General features: G+C 42.5%; 1 protein-coding gene across 1 annotated transcript in view; it reads right to left on the bottom strand.

Annotated features, from left to right (window-relative positions):
* The window catches only part of LOC140462783 (piezo-type mechanosensitive ion channel component 2-like), a 423,249-nt gene extending 409,979 nt beyond the window's left edge, over nt 1–13,270 (bottom strand). Inside the window, exons 1-2 of the mRNA XM_072556051.1 lie at nt 13,033–13,270; nt 7,429–7,460 (exon numbers count right to left, since the gene is read on the bottom strand). Coding sequence (XP_072412152.1) covers nt 7,429–7,460; nt 13,033–13,270 — 270 coding nt within the window. The remainder of the gene's footprint in view (nt 1–7,428; nt 7,461–13,032) is intronic.
* Nucleotides 13,271–22,620: the final 9,350 nt, after the last annotated feature.

Genomic DNA, 22,620 nt, shown 5'->3' with positions numbered 1-22,620 from the left:
CCCCGATAACCTTTCAGCCTCTTGAGAAGAATCTTTAGCACTGCCTTAAAAATATTCAAAGGCTCTATCTTTCAGAAAGGGAGTTTCGGGAATGCATTGGGAGGCCTAGTGATCTTGTCACGAGATCATTAATCCAGAGACCGAGAGGGATTGTTCTGGGGACCAGGGTCCAAATCCCACCACAGTATATGATGGAATTTGAATTCAGTAAAAATCTGCAATAAATAACCATTGTCAATTTTCAGAAAAAACCCATCTGGTTCACTAATGCCTTTTTGGGAAATAAACTGCTGTCCCTACCTGGCCTAGCCTATGTGACTCCAAACCTACAACAATGTGTGCCCTCTGGGCAACAAGTGCTGACCTAGCAAGCAGCACCCACATCCCAAGAATAATTAAAACAAAGGTCTAAAGATTCACAACCCTTTCAGAAATTTCCCTCATTCGGTTTTAAATGAACAACCCCTTATTTCTATAGAGATCCCTATTTGAGGTTGTCCAAGAGGAAATATCCACCTTTACATTCTTGTACATTTTAATCAAGTCACCGCTTCCTCTAAATACTTCCATCTCAAAACTCCACATGAAGACATTCCCACAGTTGTAATAAGGCAAATTACTGCAGATGCTGGAATCTGAAACCAAAAGAGAAAATGCTGGAAAATCTCAGCCGGTCTGGCAGCATCTGTAAGGAGAGGAAAGAGCTGATGTTTCAAGTCTAACTGACCCTTTGTCAAAGCTAAAAAAAAGGGGAGAAATAGGGAGGTATTTATACCAGGCTGAGAGAAGGAGAGTCATGGCTCCAGAAGCAAAGGTAGCAATAAAGAGGTGATAATAACTGTGCATAGAGAGATTATAGGGTGTTTAGGAGCTGTGAATGACCAAGGCTGAAGCCAGTGCAATTCAACAACTTCAAATGATTATCCAATCTTGACACCTCTTTTCATGCTGCTCTGTAATTTTATTTCTGTTTTTTCCTGTGTATATTTTTCACTGTTCTGTACCTCTTATTTCTTGATGGTCTCTTTCTCTCACTCCCCACTCACTCACATCACTTTTTTTCCTCTCCTCTTCCCCCTTTGCTATCCTTCTCCCCTGTTTTCCATTTTGCCTCTGCTTCACCCATCCCCCCATATTTTGTCACATAGCACTGGCTTCAGCCTTGGTCATTCACAGCTCTTAATCTCCCTATAGTCTCTCTATGCACTGTTATTATCACCTCTTTATTGCTACCTTTGCTTCTGGAGCCATGACTCACCTTCTCTCAGCCTAGTATAAATACCTATTTCTTTTTTTTAGCTTTGACAAAGGGTCAGTTAGACTCGAAACGACAGCTTTTTCTCTTACAGATACTGCCAGACCTGCTGAGATTTTCCAGCATTCTCTTTTGGTTTCAGATTCCAGCATCTGCAGTAATTTGCCTTATTACAACTGTGGGAATGTCTTCATGTGGAGTTTTGAGATGGAAGTATTTAGAGGAAGCGGTGACTTGATTAAAATGTACAAGAATGTAAAGGTGGATATTTCCTCTTGGACAACAGTTATATTGTTGGTCATGGAACAAAGGCTGTGAAGAGATTGGACCATTTCTCATTCCGAGGCACATAACAGCATTTCAACAACTCATTAATATCTTTCAAAACAGCTTCTTGCTCCTGTTTTCATATAGGCTCCTGTGGCTCCTTTAACAATCTGAACTTTATTGAAACAATGACTCAAACACCACAGGAAACATCTGCAGTCCTCACTTTCTCCCACCACAGGAGACAACCTTCATCTACATAGTTCATTTCTACGAGAAGCACTCTTTACATCGGAACTAAAGCCGCAGTTGGCTGAGCATCATGACTTTGCAAACTTCATCACTAATGTCACTGGTAGAAATTGACATCATTTGTGAGAATTATTCACAGGTATCTCAGTGGTTTAAAAATGAATCTGTTGTCATGAGAAATCTTAAAGAGGGACCATGTCAACATGAAGGGACCATGTCAACATGGATCCAAGCCAACTGGTGAAAATGCAAACAAGACGCCTCTTTGTGGCTAGAATTTAATTGCTCCTTCCACACACCAGAAACTGGTTCCCCATGTACTTAACTTGCTGTATTTAACAGATTACCCTCTTTTCTTTAAGTCCAATTTTAAGATATGCAAACAATTTTTGACTTAAACCAATTTTTCCCATATTCTGTGTCAACCTCATCACAGTAACAATTATTTTTGGACCACATTATACCATCAACCTTCCATGATCATTTTGTTAAAGAAAAGTAGAACACGTTTAACCATAAAACCTTCAAAAGTGGATTTTTCATGTCATCACAACCCCTCATACCATCGGATGTCTCTGAGAATCTCCAATAATTTATTGTAGCAAGCATCTTTTCTCAAGAAACAACCTGATAACCGGTGGCTTGTGCTCACCCCCATTACTCTGGAAAGGTATTTTCTTTCTAAAAGTTCCTTTATGATAGCAATGTTAACCCTCAACCTTTGCTCAGGAACATGCTTTGTTGAATGAATATTGTCCAAAAGAGAATGGTTCCCCATGCAGCATTCCCTGGGCAAACTTTTCTTTTTCCCCTTGAACTGGATTTCTTCTAGAATATTGGAGCAATACACCCCTAAATCTATAGTTTCTACCAGCATCCAGGTTGTAGCAGCTAAGCTCCTTCTAACTGCCCATTTTATTGGTTCGTTTCCCAGGAAAATGGGAATTCATTCTTCTTGCCCATCAAGAAAGTGATCGCCATCTTGAAAACTACTCTAAAACATTGTGTGGGTTCACTATCACCTGGGACACTCGAGGCTAGAAACTTAAGGGTACACTTTCCCAAAATTAATTTCTTGAAAGCTTCACTAAAACAAAGAACTGTGGATTCTGGAGATCTGAAACAAACAGTAACAAATGGTTTTGAAATGGGACCATGGAATGCAAACTTTTAAAAAAAATATCAGATGCTGCCAGAGCTGCCGAGTTTCTCCAGCAATGTTTGCGCTCATCTCTCAGATGTTTTATTCAGTCTTGAGACTTCCTCAATAGAAACATGATGCGTCATAGTATTCAGTTCCAAGGTGTCACATCTGACATTGTGCATTCAGAGTGGATCCAGTTTAATCCTCCTATCAAACTTTAGTGGTCCCTGAATGCAAATATCATCTGTGGGAACCTGGTACGATTGGTTGAGATACAGTTAATACTTTGCACACAAACTGTTGATCTAGAGTTACTCTGCACATCCCGGAAAGAGGCCACACAGATGGATAAAGAGGTCAAGGCGCCATACAATACACTTACCTTCACTGCCTGAAGTATCAAGTATGAACATTGGTGAGTTATGTTACAACTGCACAAATTTGTAGTTAGGCCACATTTGCAACATTGCATGGAGTTCTGGTAACCAGACGACCAGAAAAATGCAGATACTTCAGACAGGGTGCACAAAAGATTTGCCAGGAAGTTGCCTGGTCTGGACGGTTTTAGTCAGAGGCTCCCACCCCCTCCCTCCACCACCACCTGGAGTGGAAAAGTGAACTACGAGAGGGCACAAGCTCAAGGTAAGGGGAGAGGGGGGGGGGGGATGTTTAGGGGTGAAGTGCAAGGAAATTGTTTTTAACCCAGAGGGTCATTGTGTCTGGAGCAAGCACATTAGCAAACATGAAGTGACGGAAGCAAGCACATTAGCAAACATTTAAGATATGTCTTGACAGACATGAACAGAAGGCAGAGGGATAGAAATTGTGTATGGACAATAAGTAGCAGATCTGAATAGAATCACCACAGATGTGGTGGGCCAAAGAACCTGTTCCTGTGTTGTATTAAACTGTATTGTATTGTGCTTAGTGCTTAATCCCATACACTTCGAAGGCCTCCAAGCCAGACTCCCAAATAAAATCCCCTTTGTTTTATCTATTACATCACAAATTGTATAAAATCTGCCCACAGAAAATCAATATGCGTCATAAGTATGCCTACAGTTTTTCTGAAACTAGTAGTACATTGCTGGATTGGCTTTAAACTGAAAGCAATTGAATTAATTAAGAAATCCAATATACAGTGGAACCCCAATTAACTGAACATCAATTATCCGAACTTTGGATTATCCAACCAAGATCTTAAGGTCCGTAAAAATGGCATTAGGCATCTCAGCATTCAGTCATCGGTTAAATGGCATTATGGCGTGCATTGCCAGATAACCGAGAAATGTTCGATAACCAGCTCGAGTTACTGCTAGTTTCTCATTATCCGAACAATCAATTATCTGAACAAAATACACCCCCGCCTGTCTCGTTCAGGTAATCAAGGTTCTATTGTATTTGCAGCACCATAAATACACTTGCTTAATTTCCATACTTTCCCTTCTCCATTTCAAACATATCTTGGTTTGAAAATTTTCATAAAGAAAGAAATGCTTTTCAGATCAATGGACTGACTGTTGTAGAAAGTTCTAGATGTACTAGTAAGGCTGAGGCAGGTGACATGCACAGAAGGTACACCCACTAGTTGCGCACTGGAGGGGTATAGCAACACTGTGTTGAAGGTTTCATACGGATGGAATTAAAATCTGTACAAGTGGGAAACTGTAATAGTGAAACTGGGAGGTTGGAGGATAATTAGCAGCAGTCATTGAGCTGAGATCGATCCAGTAAAGAGGGAAATGTAAAACTACCCAAACATCATCTGAACGCACATTTGATCACCAAACTTTTAATTTATGATTCAGATAACAGAACTTCATTTGGCATTAATACTTGAAGCTGGTTTTAGATTAACAGACACACACACAGCTACATCATTGACAGACAGTTCAATCATTACTTCATGGCTGGGATCTAGGTGTGAAGCCTAGGCAGACTAATTGGATGATTGTCACAATCTCTGCTGGCAAAGATACAAAAATTCTAGATTCAGAAAATTCAGAAAAGGCCCTTCAGCCCATTGACTCTGCACCAACACAACTATCACTGTAACTATTACGAAAGTTTACAAGGTTTCTGGCCTCCATTACCTTCCCAGACAGTGCATTCCAGATTCCCACTATCTGCTGAGTGAAAAAATTCCTTCTCATCCCCTCAATCTCCTATCCTTTACCCTAAAGGTATGCCTCCCAATTGACCCCTCAACCAAGAGGAACAGCTGCTCTCTATTCACCCTGTCAATACTCCTCAATCTTGTACATCTCAATCAGGTCCCCCTCAGGCTGTAAAGAAACAATCTAAGCCTACCAGTCTCTCCTTATAGCTCAATTTCTCTGTCTCAGACAACATCTTAGTGAACCTCCTCTGTACCCCTTCAGTGCAATCATATCCTTCCTGTACTGAGGTAACCAAAACTGCTCAGTACTCCAGTTGTGGCCTGACCAATACTCTGTCCAACTCCACCATTACCTCCTTGGGGTTCTTATAGACTATACCATGACTGATGAAAACAAGTGTCCCTTATACCTTAATTATCCTATTCACATTCTCTGCTGGCTTCCAGGATCTATGAATAATTAGATCAAGATCCCTCTGTTCCTCTAAGCTACCCAGTATCCTGCCATTCATTAGATACTCCCTCATCTTATTCTTCTTCCTCCAAAGTACATCTCTACACACTTAGAGTTAAACACCATCTGCTATTGCTCCGCCCATCTGACCTACCCATCCATATCTACTGTAACCCACAACCTTCATCTTCACTATTAAGCACTCTATTGGTCTTGTTGTCTGCAAACTTGCTTAATATTCACTCTCCACCCCCATTTCATCTCTATCTCGGGTGTTTATAACAAACAATAAAGGGTCTCAGTACTGATCCTTGTGGTACACTGTTGAACACTGGCCTCCAGTCACTCAAACAGCCTTTTACCACACTCCTTTCTGTCCTATTAATACACCAAGTTTCTAATCTGTCTAACCAAATTTCTTTCTATTTTGTGTGTATTAGATTAGATTACATTCCCTACAGTATGGAAACAGGTCCTTTGGCCCAACAAGTCCACACCTACCCTCCAAAGAGTAACCCACCCAGACCCATTCCAGAGACTGGAATTAAAGCTGGGTCCGAGGTGCTGTGAGGCAGCAGTGCTAACCGCTGAGCCACTGTGCCTTCTACAGAAGAATCATAGGTCACCATAGATGGCTTAGTTTCAGGTGTAGGCCTTGTCAAAAGCTTGTTAAAATCCAAAAACAAACATCAACTGAACTTCCCTCATTCACACACTTGAGCACATTTTCAAAAAATTCTCAAATTTGTTGGGCGTGACCTACCTCAGGCAAAGTCATGCTGACTATCCATAATTAACCCATATCTTTCCAAGTGGATATTAATTTGTTTCTTCAGAACAGAGATTAATCAATCTTAGTGATCGAAAGTACATAACAGAACTGTCAACCTGTCAACTGAGACAAGGCTGGCAGAATATCACTTAAAATATCAGATGTAGATAACTTCTGACTCGAATGGTTTGTCACGTGTAGAAAGGAAAACCCTGCTCAATAATGTGTCTAGGCTGGCAGAAGACGTAAAAGCTTAAGCACACATAGCAGCAGATTCAAGAACAGCTTCTTCTGTAATTAGGCTTTGAATGGATCTCTCAAACAGTAAATTTAAACATTGATCTTGCTCTTTGCGTACCTTCCCTGCAGCTGTAACATTGTATCCCACGCTGTTCTGTTACCCTAAAGCACTTTGTATGCAGTAATCTGCCTGTACTGCAGACAAAACAAATATTTTTCACTGTAGGTGACAATAATAAATCAAAATCAAATACTCAAAGTAACATTGTTTCCAATTTTTGATGGATTAAATTCTTTAGCATACCTTTCTGCATTAAAGCTCTGATCCCATTCTCATGGATACTTTGGCAAACTTGACAATTTGATCTTTTTGAAAAACCACAGAATAAACCAAGGTACAGATTTAGCTACATGGTAAAGATCATGACATTTCACTTAGAAATGGATGCAATCTCTAACATCAATCCCAGTGACTCTCTAACATCAATCCCACAGTGGCCCAGTGGTTAGCACTGCTACCTCCTAGCACCAGGGTCCCAGGTTTGATTCTAGTCTCGGGTGACTGTCTGTGTGAACTTTTCACATTCTCCCAGTGTCTGTGTGGGTTTCCTCCCACAATCCAAAGATGTGCGGGTCAGGTGAATTGGCCATGATAAATTGCCCGTTAGTGTTAGGAGGGAAATGGTTCTGGGTCGGTTACTCTTCAGTGGGCCGGTGTGGACTGGTTGGGCCGAAAGGCCTGTTTCCACACTAAGGAATCTAATCTAAAATCCTACATTCCCTTCAAAGAATGGCACCTATTCAGTTATCATTAAATTCATAGCACCAAGAGCTCGGTGTTTGGTCCTTTCAATAATCTGTTGTAGTTAACAGTCTCAATCCAACCTCCTCTAAAAGCAAATGGATGAAGACAGAAGTGAGTTACCTGCTCTTCTGTGCATGTCCTCCTCAGATCATCTGGAAATTAAGAGATACTTTTAGAATCAAGCCACATAGAGTCTGTGTCATTGCTTAAAATCTCTAGAGAAATTGACACAGCAAGATTCAATTTCAACAGACACCATTATCCACCCACCTCACGCTCAACACTACTAATATTACCTACTCTTCAAAGTTTGGGAGAAGATTTGTAGCTCGGGTGCTCGTTGTTGTGGTTCTGTTCGCCGAGCTGGGAATTTGTCTTGCAAACGTTTCGTCCCCTGTCTAGGTGACATCCTCAGTGCTGGGAGCCTCCTGTGAAGCGCTTCTGTGTTGTTTCCTCCGGCATTTATACTGGTTTGTCTCTGCCGCTTCCAGTTGTCAGTTCGAGCTGTCCGCTGTAGTGGTCGGTATATTGGGTCCAGGTCGATGTGTTTGTTGATGGAGTCTGTGGATGAGTGCCATGCCTCTAGGAATTCCCTGGCTGTTCTCTGTTTGGCTTGCCCTATAATGGTAGTGTTGTCCCAGTCGAATTCATGTTGCTTGTCGTCTGTGTGTGGCTACTAAGGATAGCTATATACCGACCACTACAGCGGACAGCTCGAACTGACAACCGGAAGCGGCAGAGACAGGCCACTATAAATGCCGGAAGAAACAGCACAGAAGCACTTCACAGGAGGCTCCCAAGCACTGAGGATGTCACCTAGACAGGGGACGAAACGTTTGCAAGACAAATTCCCAGCTCAGCGAACAGAAGCACAACAATTACCTACTCTGTTCTCATACCGCATTTGGCCTCCTTTCCCCCCCCCCCCCCCCCCAAACTCTTATCCAATTGAGTCTTGATGTTGATGACAATTTCTCTCAGCGTCAACATTAAAAGTAATTCACACAATCTCAATCCTGAGGCAGTTTTGCCTCCCCTCCTGTTTAAAGCCAAGATTCAATTTTGTACCTGTTGCCTCAGTTACCAACAAACTGCTATCTACCCTGTCCCTCACTTCCCATCATTTTTAAAGCACTTTGATCACATCTCCAGGTTTTGGTAGAAAAAACTATAATCAGTTGAGGCGTTATTCCTATTTGCATTCTCTCAGACTGGACGGCATCCTTGGGAAAATAAGAACAAGGAAAGAGGAGGAAAACTCGTCCATTAAGCCTGTTCCGCCATTAAGATTGTGGCTGATCAGGTTTTAACATCAATCGTACATATCCCTGATAATCTTTCATCTCCTTTGCTAAATCAAGAATCCACACTGGCTTTAAAGAGATGTAAAAGTTCTGCATCCACTGCTTTGAGAAAAGGAATTAGAAAGGAAACATTTTTTTTAAAGATTTTGTCTTAAGTGTTTTAAATGACGCCCCTTTATTTGCAAATTATGGCCCCTACTTTAAGGTTCACCCATGACAGGATTCAGCCTTTTGATATCCACCCAAGTCCTCTCAGGATCTTATGTTTTGATAAGTCACCTGACTCTTCTACACACCAGAGGATGCAGGCCTAGCCTATTTAACCTCCTTTGCTATATCCTGTTACTGTAGCCTTAATATTCTTTCTGTAAAAAATGTAATGTAATATCGAAAATACTTTACATGAGGTCTTATGATTTAATATAGGTCACCATAGGTGGTTGACACTGCTGCCTCACAATGCCATTGACCCAGGTTCAATTCCACCCTCAGACAATTGTCTGTGTAGAGTTTACATGTTCTCCCCGTGTCTCCATGAGTTTCCTCTGGGTGCTCCAGTTTCCTCCCACAATCCAAAAGGTGTGCGGGTTAGGTGGCTTGGCCATACCAAATTGTCCATAGTATCCAAGGATTTTTGGTTAGGTAGGTTATCCATGGGAAATGCAGGGATAGGGTAGAGGGTGGGATGCTCTTCAGTGTGGAACTGTGAGGCTGAATTGCCTGCTTCCACACTGTAGGGACTCTATCACTAACCATTTTAAAAATTATTCCATCGCAAAAGTTAGAATTTGATTAGCCCTTATTTTAAAAATATCCTCAGCCCTTATTTTAAAAATAGCCTCATCAATCCAAAAAGTTTTGCCTGAGCCAATTATCACTGGCTTTCCAGTAAACATTTTCATTCAGGATATAAAAACTACATTTGCGTGTACAACTTATGCAGTAACTTGTCAGTTAACCAAATAGCTTCAAATCCAATTGAAAAAATACAAAAATCAAAGTGGAATTGATCATGCTCTAAGTATTTGCTCAAACTTCATGTATGTGATCGTCAACTAATAATAACATCCAACAACCCCAATTTCCAAAAATAAGCAGCAGCTATTTAAAGGATAGAAAAGAAGACAAGAAAACAAGGACTCAAAATCATCAGGTAGCTCAATGGTTAGCACTGCTGCCTCTCAGCGCCCAGGTTCAATTCACATCTCGGGTGACTGTCTGTGTGGAGTTTGCACATTCTCCCAGTGTCTGTGGGTTTCCTCCAGGTGATCCAGTTTCCTCCCACAGTCCAAAGATGTGCAGGTCTGGTGAATTAGATTACCTACAGTGTGGAAACAGGCCCTTTAGCCCAACAAGTCTACACCAACCCACTGAAGAGCAACCCACCCAGACCCATTCCCCTACACTTACCCCTGACTAATCCACCTAACACTACAGGCAATTTGAATTGGCCGTGCTAAATTGCTCTAGTGTTCGGGACACGTAGGTTAGGTGCAATGGTCGGGATAAATTTTGGTTCGGGGAATGGGTCTGGATGGGTTACTCTGAGGGTCAGCGTGGACTTGTTGGGCCAAATTGCCTGTTTCCACACTGTAGGGAACCTTCTTCTGAAGTGACATTATTGATAGATGGTTCTATACTTCACAGCATTCCAGTGTTTTCAATGTGTGGAGCTACAGACCAGAGAATGATAGCAAATTCTTAATGCAGTGAGCACAGGAGAAACAAGAGCCAACTGAGGGTAAATTCAAAATAGAAACAGGGAGAGTATTGAAGCCTGGGTGGTTGAACCATTTAGGAATGGGTAAGTTTGGCCAGTAAGCAAACTCATTATACTAAACAAAATCCCCTGCATCGAAAAACATTGAGAGCAAAGAGTCGGTATTCATAGCAGCTTTAGGTCACCGATTATAGGAAAGCTGAAATGGAGCAAAGTAGCTTCACTGGGATATTATCCTGAAGAGATAATTGCGAAGGATTGCACACCTAGCATTTTTAAACTCCAAGAGACCCTGGATTACAAGGAAATATTGATAGATTAAATCCTGCAGGATGTAATAGTGTTACTTAGAGCTTACAAATCCAAAGCTAAACCAAATCAAAATTGACAGAACAAATTATCTACCTTGAGGATAGAAAACACCCAACTGTTTTGCTAATTAATCTAGTACTCTACTATCAGGATCTAGATAGATGGAAAATTGAAGCCCTCTTCTGACCAAATGGGCTCCATTCAACAGCAACACAATTTTTTTGGTCCCTGCCAATATTAAATCTCCACTTTTTGTCAAAACGTTAAAGCACCTTGATTGTTTTAATGAAACCTTGAGGCATCAAACTACATATTCAACAGTCATGTCCCCAATTCCTGTGCAGTTCTTCAAGGATCTGTACATACTCCACAAGTTGTCACAGATTCATCAGTGATTCATCCGAAGGAATAAAAAGCTCTAGATCCAAGGATATTGATAAACCTTAGTGAGACGTCGGAGTTAGTCAAGCAAATGGAATCAGGAAAGGACATTGGAAGAGACAAAACCTTGGCCATTGATCAATGCTAACTGTCAGGAAATGGGAGGATCTCTAACTTGACTACAAGGAAAATAGATCATGTATTTTCCAAACAGAAAAGAGACTCCAAACAAGAGCAGGGTAATGGGGTGAGGGTTGGATAGAGACAAGTATTTAAATTATTGGAAACAAAAAAAAAATGCTGGCAATCACAGCAAATCAGGCCACATCCATGATGAGAGCCCAAGCAAACATGGAGTCTAGATGACTCAGATCGAAATACCAACAATTAATCCCCAAATATAAAATACTCAGGTGAAAGTGAATCAAATAATGAAATAATTCAAAAAATTGCTAGGGTAGATAGAAGGGAAAATGAAAGCTTGGGTTGACAAGGGATGTACCATAAAGACTTGCTAACAAAATGTTCCCATTAGTGTTCAAGATTAGTGAAAAAGTGTGTACAAAATTAGCAAAATAACAAAGATAGACGTCATGGCAAAAAAAAATCCTTCTGTAGCCTATATGTTAACCATACAGGTGCTCCTCAGTGGTCAACAAGGAGTCCTGCTCTTTGATATATTCACACTATGGATTCAGATGTACAATATTTCAAACTGGCAGATGACAACTTGGAAATAGGGACATACAGATCAGTGAAGTAGACAGATACAGATAGTGAGATTCAAGAAGTGCCAGGTGTTGCATACTTTTAAGAGGCGTGAATTGACAATGTATAAACTCATGCACAACTTTGAATGTTTTGGGAACAGTGATGGAGGGAACATACACACCATTGACAGATTAGGATGAACAGGCCATTGATAATGCACATAGGATCCTTTGCTTTATTGATAGGAGCAGAAAGGCACTAAAATGAATGCTGTCTTCGAAGGAAGTTTCAGTCCACATAAGTAGCCCAGACCCTGCGACAGGAACTTTGTGCACAAGTAGCAGGATTACCATTTATAACATGCTGTTAAACTTACAGAAACTAGATTTTATCTAATACCAAGGATCTGGGCAGTCTGAAATATTTCTCATTACATAGCAGTGAGTGAGATGAACACCACTCATCTACACAGGGTGAAATTCAAAAGATTCAGACTACTAAAAGATAAGACAAACAACCTGCCTCCTCAGAGCCCCAACTCAATAGTTTAGTCATTTGAAATCACTGAAACCCAAAATCAGAATCCCCACAATGTTGAAGTAGACCATTCCACCCATCAAGTCCACACCCACCCAGATCTATCCTCTACCCCTAAATTTCCTATGTCTGATCCACCTAACCTGCACATCCCTGGACCCTATGGACAATTTAGCATGGCCAATCCACCCTAACCTGCACATCCCTGGACTTAGGAAACCTACACAGACACAGGACATACAAACTCCAAACAGACAGAGTCAGAGGATGGAGTCAAACCAAAGTCCTGAGGCAGCAACACTGACCACAGCACCCATGTGACCCCAGAATCAGACTCTGATCAAGAGGAAAGGTGAATAGGGGACACCATCACCTACATGTTCCAGAGCACAGAACAGCATCAAGCAGTTTAGATTCAGACTGGTCCTTCATCACAAGATCAAAATCCTGGAACAGCTTACCAGCAGAACCATACAATAGCTGCATCACATTGACAACACAGCTCAACAAGGTGACAGTACCACCTTCTCAATGGTGAAATTGAATGGGGAACAGTTACTAGTCTAACAAACAAGAGCCACTCCCAAGCCCAAGAGGGAACTAAACATGTCACCATACAGACAGAAGACCTTGCAACTCCTTTGTTGCATATTTTTTTAAAAAGTTTAAAAAGCACCAAGACAGGGCTACACAGACACTTAACTATCTACTGAATAGACAGGGTAGTTTTGTTCCCCTCAACACACCCACCAGAATTACCAGTGCTGGTTGAGACACACACAACAGTCCCATCATCACCCAGGGTCAAATCATTCACTTCTCTAAATTGAGGCTGTTTCCAGTTCACCAGCAAATTACTGGCCAGATTCTGCTGCTCCTGTTGTAGAGCTCGGCAGCCCTGGTAACACAGAGCCCACGCCTGCTCCTCACTCACAGGATGCTCGTGCACAACCAGCACGTCATGCAAAGACAACTGTGAGGGAGCTAATCCTGCCATTGGAATCAGGAACAAAAGGGAAGCCTTCCAAACAAGGCCAGCCTCTCCTTCATCGACATTTATAGGGAGACAATAGGGTTCAGCTGTGCAGGTCTTTAAACAAGAAGCAGCTGGTTAGCACCTTAAATAGCCATTAACCCCAAAGACACTCCTAGGAAAGAGAAGGGAAGGGTCAAATTATATCAGCTGAGCCCACCCAGTATTTTGGATTTTCTTTGACCAATATTTCTAAACAATCATCAAAGATGTTATTACACACCTCTGGAACAGATGGGACTTGAACCTGGGCCTCCCAGTTCAGGGGGTAGGGACACTACCACTGCATCATCCACACAGTGTTAAGTATAATTGGAGATTGGAGATGTTTGCTGTTCAATCAGTGGAAAAAAGCAATTTTACAGCAGGTTTTGGGGCACTGAGTGTCTGTCTGTGTCTGCATGTGCGTGTATGTGTATCTGCATGTGTGTGTGTGTCTGCATGTATGTATACAAACAGGGACTGCAGTGATTTAAAGCACCTCTCCAACACCTTCTCAACCCATGAAAAATCATTTCTAAAAGCATTTGCAGGAAGTAACAATGTTACAATGTCATGTTATCCCTGCTGGTGTTTTGTGGTATTTGCGTGCAGAGGTGAACATCCCCACATTTGAGTTGTCAGATAGGTACAGAACAATCACAAGATCATATGAGTGAAGTGGCCAAGGAGTGGGGTGGTCATATTTTCCTTCATTTATCACTGAGTTCAGTCTTGCTTACTAATGTACCATGTACCTTGTGCCTGTGGCTGTTTTTATTGGTGAACAGGTTATTCCTCTGCAAGGAGAGGCCCTGGTTGAGGGGAAGGTCATTGCCTCAGTAATTCCCAAATGCCAGGCTAATGTTCTGGAGACATGAGTCCGAATCCCACAATGGAAGATGATAAAATTTGAATTCAATAAATCAAAAGTGTGTAATTAAAAGCTAACCCCTTGGTGACCATGAAATTTCTGTTGTAAAAATCAATTTACTTCACTAATGTCCTTTAGGGAAGGAAGTCCATCATCCTGGTCTGGTCTTCAAGTGAGTGAAGGCCCACTGTCATCTATACAAAGAGCATTTATTGCCTATTGCACAATCTAGTGATACTCATATATCATATACACATGGGAGTAAAAAACTGCTCTTGATAGCACTGTTGATGATGCCTGCAATCTTCTTCCTGCCCTCTCCACCCCCACCCCCACTCTGGCCTATCACCCTCACCTTAACCTCCTTCCACCTATCGCATTTCCAACGCCCCTCCCCGAAGTCCCTCCTCCCTCCCTTTTATCTTAGCCTGCTGGACACATTTTCCTCATTCCTGAAGAAGGGCTCATGCCTGAAACGTCGATTCTCCTGCTCCTTGGACGCTGCCTGACCTGCTGTGCTTTTCCAGCAACACATTTTCACCTCTGTTGATGATGCCTTCTATCAGTTTACTGCTGATCAAGAGTAGACAGATAAAGCAGTAACTGGCTAGGTTGGATTTTTCCTGCTTTTTATGTATAGGACATAGCTGAGTAATTTTTCACATTGTTGATAAATGCCAGTGTTGTAACTGTACTGGAAGAGCTTGGCTAGAGGAGTGGCAAGTTCTGGAACTGAAGTCTTCAGTACTACTGTTAGAATGTTGACATGGTCCATCGTCTTTGCAGTATCCAGTGCCATCAGCTGTTAGTTGATATCACGTGGATGGAATCAAATTGGCTGAATACTGGTATCTGTGATGCTAGGGACCACTGGTGGAGGCCAAGTTGGATCATCCACTCAATGTTTCTGGCTGAAGATTGCTGCATGGATGTGCTGGGATCCCCCATCATTGAGGATGGGGATATTTGTGGAATCTTTTCTTCTGGGACAGCTGATAGCAAAGGATAGGAAAGGCAAGATTTGTGAACCGTTGATGACAGGAGAAATCGTACGACTAGCCAAGAGGAAAAGAGAAGCATACATAAAGTACAGGCAGGTAAGAAGAGAACAGGCCCTGGAGGAATATCGGAAGAGTAGGACCAGTCTTAAATGAAGAATCAAGCGGGCCAAAAGGGGTCTTGAAATAGCTTTAGCGAGCAGGATTAAGGAGAATCCCAAAGCCTTTTATTCTTATATAAGAAGTAAGCAGGTAACGAGAGAAAGGATCAGTCCACTAAAGGAAGGCTGTGTGTTAAACCTGAGAGGAATGGGTGAGATTCTGAATGATTATTTTGTATCAGTGTTCACTGAGGAGAGGGACATGATGAATGTTGAGATTAGAGGTAGAAGTTTAAATAATCTGGATCACGTTGACATAAGTAGGGAAGAAGTATTGGGTAGACTAGAGGTTATTAAGGTGGACAAATCCCCAGGATCAGATGGGATCAATCCCAGGTTGCTGAGGGAGGCGAGAGAAGAAATAGCTGGGGCCCTGACAGATATCTTTGTAGCATCCTTAAATACAGGTGACGTGCTGGAGGACTGGAAGGTTGCTCATTTTATCACCATGTACAAGAAGGGTAGTAGGGATATTCTGGGTAACTACAGACCAGTGAGCCTGACGTCAGTGGTGGGACAGTTTCTGGAGAAGGTACTGAGGGATAAAATCTATTTATATTTAGAAAAGAGTGGGCTTATCAGTGATAGGCAACATGCTTTTGTGTGCAGGAGATCATGCCTTACCAAAAATAGAGTTCTTTGAGGAAGTGACCAAGTTGATAGATGGAGGAAGGGCTGTTTACTGTCATATACATGGACTTTAGTAAGGTATTTGATAAGGTTCCCCACGGTAAAATAATGGAGAAAGTGAAGTCACATGGTGTGCAGGGTGTTCTAGCTAGGTGGGTAAAGAACTGGTTGAGCAATAGGAGACAGAATGTAGTAGTTGAAGGAAATTTCTCAAAATGGAGAAAGCTGACCAGTGGTGGTCCACAGGGGTCAGTGCTGGGGCCACTGTTGTTTGTAATATACATAAATGATCTGGAAGAGGGCACTGTTGGTCTGATCAGTAAGTTTGCAGATGACACGAAGATTGATGGAGTAGCAGAAAGGATAGGGGACTGTTAGAGAATACAGGAGAATATAGATAGACTGGAGAGTTGGGCAGAGAAGTGGCAGATGGAGTTCAATCCAGGCAAATGTGAGGTGATGCATTTTGGGAAGTCTAATTCTAGAATGAATTATTCAGTAAACAGAAGAGCATTGAGGAAAGTTGAGAAGCAGAGAGATCTGGGAGTTCAGGTCCATTGTACCCTGAGGGTGGCTGCACAGGTGGATAGAGTGATCAAGAAGGCATATGGTATGCTTGCCTTCATCGGACAGGGTATTGAGTATAAGAGTTGGTGAGTCATGTTAAAATTGTACACAATGTTGGTTCGGCCACATTTAGAATACTGTGTGCGGTTCTGGTTACCACTTTACCAAAAGGATGTGGATGCTTTGGAGGGGGTGCAGAGAAGGTTTACGAGGATGTTGCCTGGTATGGAAGGTGCTAGGCTACGAGGAGAGGTTGAGTAGGTTAGGTTTGTTTTCATTAGAAAAAAGGAGATTGTGGGGGGGACCTGATTGAGGTTTACAAAATCATGAAGGATATAGACAGGGTAAATAGAGACAAGCTTTTTCCCAGGGTGAAAGGTTCAATAATGAGAGGTCATCTTTTCAAGATGAGAGGTGAAAAGTTTAAGGATACACACAGCAAGTACTTTACACAGAGGGTGGTAGGTGCCTGGAACGCGTCGCCAGCAGAGGTAATAGAGGCAGGCACGGTAGATACATTTAAAATGTGTCTGGACAGATGCATGAGCAGGTGGGGAGCAGAAGGATACAGGTGCTTAGGAATTGGGCGACAGGTTTAGACAGTGGATTTGGATTGGCTTGGAGGGCTGAAGGACCTGTTCCTGAGCTATAAATTTTCTTGGTTCTTTCATCATTGAGGATGGGGACATTTGTGGAGCCTTATCTTCCAATGAGTTGTTTATTTGTCTACAACCATTCATGACTAGATATGGAGGACTGCATAGCTGATCCATTTGTAATGGGATCACACAGCTGCTTTTGCTGTTTGACATACAAGTAGTCCTGTTTGGTGGCTTCACCAGATTGACTCCTCATTTGTCGGTATGCCTGATGTTGCTCCTGGATGCTGTCCTGTACTCTCCCGTGAACCAGGATTGATCTCCCTAACCCCCACATAATATTTTACAGACGAAGTGCCTCCGTACTCGGAGTATGTCTTGCACATGTGCAGATGCAATTTCACTCTTGCCTCCAGACAGGTCTCAGGAGAAGTCACATATGTCTCAGGGCTGCACTGCCGACTGAATATACAACCATATCTCTGGCCGATGACAGGAGTTATAGTGCACAAGCTATTAAATACTTTTGATATGCAGTCACTGTCAAAATGTCAATATGCAAACACAGCAGAGAATCAGTGTACATTAAGTTTATACAAATTGCAATGAAATAACTGCTGTGGGCAGCACGGTGGTTAGCACTACTGCCTCATAGCGCCAGAGACCCGGGTTCAATTTCCCGCCTCAGGCGACTGTCTCTGTGGAGTTTGCACGTTCTCCCGGTATCTGCGTGGGTTTCCCCCCACAGTCCAAAAATGTGCAGGTTAGGTGAATTGGCCATGCTAAATTGCCCGTAGTGTTAGGTGTAAGGGTAAACATAGGGGAATGGTCCTGGGTGGGTGCGCTTTGGAGGGTCGGTGTGGACTTGTTGTGCCAAAGGGCCTCCTTCCACACTGTAAGTTATCTGATCAGATAACCAGTTTCACTGATTTTGGACGAGGGCTAAATTTTGATTGAGACTTTGCAATGAGACGGAGTTGCAAATTCATGAACAAACTTCAATAAAACTGGTAAATGGTTGTGAAGGAATACTAGCAGAATTTAATGACTGAAATGTAAAACTGTCAAACGAAATCACTTTAAAAGGTAAAGACAAAGCTCTTTGCTAAATATGTACAAGAGAACATTCTTAATTAGTCTACTTCTAATCCGAAGGTGCTGCATCTGGTCCAAGGGTTTGAAGTGAGGCACGTGGAATGTGTTTCAGAGTAATGGTGATCATAATGTAATCAGGTTCAAAGTGGTTATGGAAAGGAACAAAGAAAAATCAACAATTAAGATTTGATCTGCAAGACAGCTGGTTTCAATGAGGTGAACAATGGTCTCACACAAATGGACTGACTACAAAAACCGGTCAAGAAATGCTAGTGTCTTCAGGTTGAATTGGGGATGAAGGATTTTAGTCTTAGGGACAGACTGTCGAGGCTAGGGTTGCTTTAGAAAGGTTAATGAAGGATTTAACAGATATTGAAGACAAGGGAGTTTTTTTTGGTCAGCAGAGAGAAACTGTTTCCATTGGCAAGTGGGTCAGCAATCAAAGGTCATAGATTTAGTGTTACGAGCAGGGTAGGGATGTGGCGGTATAATGATGCGGTTACTGGACTAGTAATCCAGATTAATGGTGTGATGACCTAGGTTCAGATCCCACTTTTAAACTAAAAATTCTTGATTTGAATCCCATGCTGGGATAGTCGCAGGTAGTATGTTCTTGCTATGGCCAGGCAGTAAATTCTTCCAAATACACCCATGGCAGGCACAAAGTGCTGGATATTGTCCTGATTAGTCAGAACCAGTACAACAGCCTTCCCTCAGGCACAGCTTCTGACCATGGTCTGTATTCGTCAGCAAACATCATTTTGATGGGCCATCACAAGAAGAGGCCTCATTGTATTATGATGAGATTTTTAATCCAGCCCAACTAATAGTCTGGGGATCCAGGTTCAAATCCTGCCACAGCAGAAAATGAAATTTGAATTTGACTTAATTCCAGAATCATTAATCGACTGAAGACCATGAAACCATTGTTAGGGCGGAAAAAAAAACCAAACCCATCTAGTTCACTAACATCCTTTACAGATGGAAACCTTCCATCCTCACCAGGTCTGGCCTACATGTGACTCCAGACCCAGCAATATGGTTGGCTCTCAACTTCCTTTGGAAATGGCCTAGCAAGCCACTCAATTGTATCAATCCCTAGAAAGTCACAAGTAAGAAATTAAACTGGATAGACAACCTCACATCAACCTAGACACCAGATATGACAACAGTAAAAAACAGCCCTGTTGACTCTACACAGTCATTCTTACTAATATAGAATGATAGAATAGCCACAGTGCAGACAGATATCGCTCGGCTTATTGAGTCTGCACTAATCCTCCAAAGAGCATCACACATAGACTCACCCCAGGCTCGTAAACCCATATGTACCGCCTAACCTGCACATCCCTGGACACCATGGGGCAATTTCCAATGGCCAATCAACCTAAAGTGTACAAGGTTGGACTGTGGGTGGAAACTATAGCAGCCGGAGGAATACCATACAGACACAGGAAAAACAGGCAAAGTCCACATAGGAACACAAGGCTGGAATGTAATCTGTGTCCCTGGCACTGTGAAACAGCAGTGCTAACCACTGGAATCTAACCTGGGTCCCTGGCACTGTGAAAGAGCAGTGCTAACCACTGGAATCTAATTTGGGTCACTAGCACTGTGAAGCAGCAGTGCTAACCACTGGAATCTAACCTGGGTCCCTGGCACTGTGAAACAGCAGTGCTATCCACTGTGCCTCCATGCCACAATTCTGGGAGCTGGTACCAAAACTGGGAAAGCCGTCTCATGCAGTCTTTAAGCAACAGCTTGACTCAGTCAGATGCATAGAGTCATGCATTATAGATAATGTCAGACACCACCATCACCATCCTGCGATATAGAGCATTATAGCACAGTACAGGCCTTTCAACCCTTGATGTTGCACTGCCCTACAAATCCAATCTGAAGCCCAACTAGCCTATACTATTCCATATATCACCCATATGTCTATCCAATAACCATTTAAATGCCCTTAAAGGTGTGAGTCTACTAATGTTGCAGACAGGGCTTTCCATGCCCTTACTACTCTGAGTAAAGAGCCTACCTCTGACATCTGTCCGATATCTGTCAACCGTCAATTCAAATCTATGTACTCTCCATCACCATCTGAGGAAAAAGGCTCTCACTGTCTACCCAAATTAAACCGCTGATCATCTTGTAAGTCTCAATTAAGTCACCTCCCAGTCGTCTTCTCTCTAACAAAAAGAGCCACAAGTCCCTCAGCCTTTCCTCATAAGACCTTCCCTCCATACTAGGCAACATCCTGGTAAATCTCCTTTCCAAAGTTTCCACATCCTTCCTATTATGTGGTAACCAGAACTATATGCCATCCTAGGCGAAAGTGAGGACTGCAGATGCCGCAGATCAGAGTCAAGATTAGAGTAGTGCTGGAAAAGCACAGCAGGTCAGGCAGCATCTGAGGAGCAGGAAAATCAACATTTCGGGCAAAAGCCCTTCATCAGGACACCCTGAAGGGCTTTTGCCCAAAACGTTGATTTTCCTGCTCCTCAGATGCTTGCCTGATCTATATGCAATACTCCCAAGTGCAGCCATACCAAGAGTTTGTACAGCTGCTGCATGACCTCATCCTTCTACCAACAAAAGCTAACACACCGTATGCCGCCTTAACAACCCTATCAACATGGTTGGGAACTTTCAGGGATCTATGTAGATGGACACAGAGATCTCGCTCCTCATCCACACTACCAAGAATCTTACCATTAGCCCAGTACTCTGTATTTCTGTTGCTCCTTCCAAAGTGAATCGCCTCACACATTTCCATACTAAGCTCCATTTGCCACCTCTCAGCCCTGTTCTGCAGCTTATCTATGTCCCTCTGTAACCTGCAACATCCTTCTGCACTTGCCACAACTCCACCGAATTTAGTGACATCCACAAATTTACTAACCCATCCTTCTAAGCCCTCATCCAGGGCATTGATAAAATTGACAAATAGCAGTGGACCAAAAGCAGACCCTTGTGGTACACAACTAGTAACTGAACTCCGGGTTAACAGTTCCCATTAACCACACCCTCTATCTTCTTTCTGCTAGCTACTGGTTAGCAAGGTTAGATCTCATGGAATACAGGGAGAACTAACCATTTGGATACAGAATTGGCTCAAAGGTAGAAGTCAGAGGGTGGTGGTGGAGGGTTACTTTTCAGACTGGAGACCTGTGACCAGTGGAGTGCCACAAGGATCAGTGCTGGGTCCACTACTTTTTGTCATTTATATAAATGATTTGGATGAGAGTATAAGAGGGAAAGTTATTAAGATTGCAGATGACACCAAAATTGGAGGTGTAGTGGACAGCGAAGAAGGTTACCTCAGATTACAACAGGATCTTGATCAGATGGGCCAATGGGCTGAGGAGTGGCAGATGGAGTTTAATTCGTCTAAATTGGGTTGGGATATCTGGTCGGCATGGACGGGTTGGATCGAAGGGTCTGTTTCCATGCTGTGCATCTCTATGACTCTAAATCACCCTCAATCCCATGTCTCCATATTTTTGTGCAATAGCCTAGCATGGATAACCTTATCAAATGCTTTACTGATCTCCATATACACCACAAGAACCGCTTTACCCTCATCGACCTGTTTGGCCACCTTATTAAAGAACTCAATAAGGTTTGTGAGGCATGACCTACCCTTCACAAAACCATATTGACTATTCCCAATCAAATTATTCCTTTGTAGATGATTATAAATCTTCTCTCTTATAATCCATTCCAACACTTTATCCACAACTGAAGTAAGGCTCACTGGTCTTTAATTACCAGGGTTATCTCTACTCCCCTTCTTGTGGGGAGTTAGAGGGTCTACAATCTCATCCATGGTGTCGCAGGAAATCCTCAGATAAATCCCATCTGGCCCTGGGGACGTATCTATTTTCACACTTTCCAAAATTGCTAACACCTCAAGTATGGACTTCGATCCCATTAGTCTGGTAGCCTTTATTTCAGTATTCTCCTCAACAACATTATCTTTGTCTACTGTGAATGTTTGCTTTTAGCAGCTCTCCTATCTCCTTGAATTCCACGCAACACTTCCCACTATTGTCCTTGACTGGCCCTAATCTTTCTCTAGTCATTCTTTATTCCTGAAATACCTACAGAAAGCCTTAGGATTTTCCTTGAGCCTATCTGCCAAAGACTGCTCATGTCCCCTCCTGGCTCTTCTTAGCTCTCACTTTAGGTCCTTCTTGGCTGACCTGCAACTCTCAAGCGCCCTAAACTGACCTTCATCTTTACATAAGTCTCTTTCTTCCTCTTGAGGAGAGATTCAACTTCTTTCAAACCACTATTCCCTTGCTTGACCACTTCCTCCCTGCCTGACAGGTACATACTTATCAAGGACACACAGTAGCTGTTCCTTGAATAAGCTCCACATCTTAATTGTGCCCATCCCCTGCAGTTT

This window comes from Chiloscyllium punctatum, chromosome 37 (genome assembly GCF_047496795.1).
Source record: "Chiloscyllium punctatum isolate Juve2018m chromosome 37, sChiPun1.3, whole genome shotgun sequence".
Taxonomy (NCBI): Eukaryota; Metazoa; Chordata; class Chondrichthyes; order Orectolobiformes; family Hemiscylliidae; genus Chiloscyllium; species Chiloscyllium punctatum.
The sequence above is the reverse complement of the archived record's forward strand: the minus strand, read 5'-3'. Positions and strand labels throughout refer to the sequence as shown.